The 2,500-nt window shown below is 47.7% G+C and overlaps 1 protein-coding gene across 3 annotated transcripts in view; it reads left to right on the top strand.

Annotated features, from left to right (window-relative positions):
- LOC113819207 (phospholipid scramblase 2) overlaps positions 1 to 2,500 on the top strand; it is a 13,747-nt gene that overhangs the window by 8,954 nt on the left and 2,293 nt on the right. Inside the window, exons 6-8 of one of the 3 annotated variants that reach the window (XM_070127344.1) lie at positions 557 to 703; positions 2,007 to 2,023; positions 2,483 to 2,500. The exon at positions 2,483 to 2,500 is cut by the window's right edge and continues 112 nt beyond it. In XM_070127344.1, coding sequence (XP_069983445.1) covers positions 557 to 703; positions 2,007 to 2,023; positions 2,483 to 2,500 — 182 coding nt within the window. Of the gene's footprint in view, positions 1 to 556; positions 704 to 1,853; positions 1,871 to 2,006; positions 2,024 to 2,465 lie in introns of all 3 variants that reach the window. The other 2 variants (XM_070127345.1, XM_070127343.1) reach the window with 2 other exon arrangements.

The following is a 2,500-nucleotide window of genomic DNA, read 5'->3' as shown; positions in this document are numbered from 1 at the left end:
GGAGGGATGGAGGGAGAGGGAGCGAGCCAGGGAGGCAGGGAGAGGGAGAGAGAGGGAGAGAGAGGAAGGGAGAAGGAGAGGGAGAGACAGGGAGGGAGGGAGGGAGAGACAGGGAGGGAGGGAGGGAGAGAGAGGGAGCGAGCCAGGGAGGGAGGGATGGAGGGAGGGAGAGACAAAGAAAGAGTGGAGTGGGTGAGAGAGGGATAGATAGACAGATAGATAGATAGAGAGAGAAACGGTGAGAGGGGGTCGGTGGAGAGAGGAGAAAGAGTGTGAGAAAATGAAAGAGGTAGTGATATAGAGAGTGGAGGAAGGGAAGGACGGAGACAGAGAGGGAGGGAAAAGGGGAGAGACAGATAAACAGACTGATATGTAGACAGATAGATGAAGAAAGAGAGAGAGAGAGAGAGAGAGAGAGGACGAGCGTAAGAAAAATAATAATAATAAGAGAGAGAAAAGAAAAATCCGCTCCTTATTTTTCTCTCCCACCCACCCTCTCTCTCTCGCACACACATTAACACAGCCCACGCCCTGAGACCCTCCTCTCCTTCCTCAGCATCTGGAGGTGTGCTTCCCGCCCGGCAACATGGTGGGCGTGGTCCAGGGATCCCCGATGGAGTACACCGTCCACAACCCTTCAGGAGACCTTCTTTTCCTCCTCCAGAAGGAAGCCGACACATTATGCTCCAGGGGCGGCTATGAGGTACTGGCTATGTCACGCCTTTTTTCTCTCCTTTTCTCAGCTTTCGTTTTATTATTATTATTTTGTTATTGGTGATATAGGACTTAGTGCCATTGACGTTATAATGGATTCAATAATACTAACCACGATTATAAGGATAATATCAATAAGAAGGATAATATGAACAGATATAATGATGATAAAAATATGTATAAAAACGAAGATACTGATACATGATATAAAGTGCATGACATACATAGATATAATTCTTTATTCAGATATAATTTTGTATACACACATCATTTTGCTAACACTATTAAGAAACATGACAGCAACGGAAATTAGAATGCTTGGTCAATCACATTTACCTTAGCAATAACTTTAGTGTCCGTGAACTCAAGCACAAAAACAAGCACGTGAACACAAAAATGAAAATGAAACTAGCCACAGTGAGATATAGGAAAAAAGCGTGACGTTTCGAACTCTTCTCGAGTTCCTCATCAGACCGAGAGATCCATTACGGTTTTGGTCTGATGAGGAACTCGAGAAGGGTTGGAAACGTCACGCTTTTTTTTCCTATGTCTCATTGTGACTAGTTTCATTTCCATTTAGTGTCCGTATTTCCACCAAGAATCCCCACTGACGCTTGACATGTCCTCATAAATCCCCACAATCACGAGCCACACCAATCACTTCTTTCACTTCTACCCAGGTGACCTCGGTTGACAGGTTCACACCAACCACTTCTTTCACTTCTACCCAGGTGACCTCGGCTGACAGGTTCACACCAATCACTTCTTTCACTTCTACCCAGGTGACCTCGGCTGACAGGTTCACACCAATCACTTCTTTCACTTCTACCCAGGTGACCTCGGCTGACAGGTTCACACCAATCACTTCTTTCACTTCTACCCAGGTGACCTCGGCTGACAGGTTCACACCAATCACTTCTTTCACTTCTACCCAGGTGACCTCGGCTGACAGGTTCACACCAATCACTTCTTTCACTTCTACCCAGGTGACCTCGGCTGACAGGTTCACACCAATCACTTCTTTCACTTCTATCCAGGTGACCTCGGCTGACAGGTTCACACCAATCACTTCTTTCACTTCTACCCAGGTGACCTCGGCTGACAGGTTCACACCAATCACTTCTTTCACTTCTATCCAGGTGACCTCGGCTGACAGGTTCACACCAATCACTTCTTTCACTTCTACCCAGGTGACCTCGGCTGACAGGTTCACACCAATCACTTCTTTCACTTCTACCCAGGTGACCTCGGCTGACAGGTTCACACCAATCACTTCTTTCACTTCTACCCAGGTGACCTCGGCTGACAGGTTCACACCAACCACTTCTTTCACTTCTACCCAGGTGACCTCGGCTGACAGGTTCACACCAATCACTTCTTTCACTTCTACCCAGGTGACCTCGGCTGACAGGTTCACACCAATCACTTCTTTCACTTCTACCCAGGTGACCTCGGCTGACAGGTTCACACCAATCACTTCTTTCACTTCTACCCAGGTGACCTCGGCAGACAGGTTCACACCAATCACTTCTTTCACTTCTACCCAGGTGACCTCGGCTGACAGGTTCACACCAATCACTTCTTTCACTTCTACCCAGGTGACCTCGGCTGACAGGTTCACACCAATCACTTGTTTCACTTCTACCCAGGTGACCTCGGCTGACAGGTTCACACCAATCACTTCTTTCACTTCTACCCAGGTGACCTCGGCTGACAGGTTCACACCAATCACTTCTTTCACTTCTACCCAGGTGACATCGGCAGACAGGTTTCCCCTTGGGAGGAT

Source organism: Penaeus vannamei, chromosome 11, assembly GCF_042767895.1.
Source record: "Penaeus vannamei isolate JL-2024 chromosome 11, ASM4276789v1, whole genome shotgun sequence".
NCBI classification, from domain to species: Eukaryota; Metazoa; Arthropoda; class Malacostraca; order Decapoda; family Penaeidae; genus Penaeus; species Penaeus vannamei.
The sequence above is the reverse complement of the archived record's forward strand: the minus strand, read 5'-3'. Positions and strand labels throughout refer to the sequence as shown.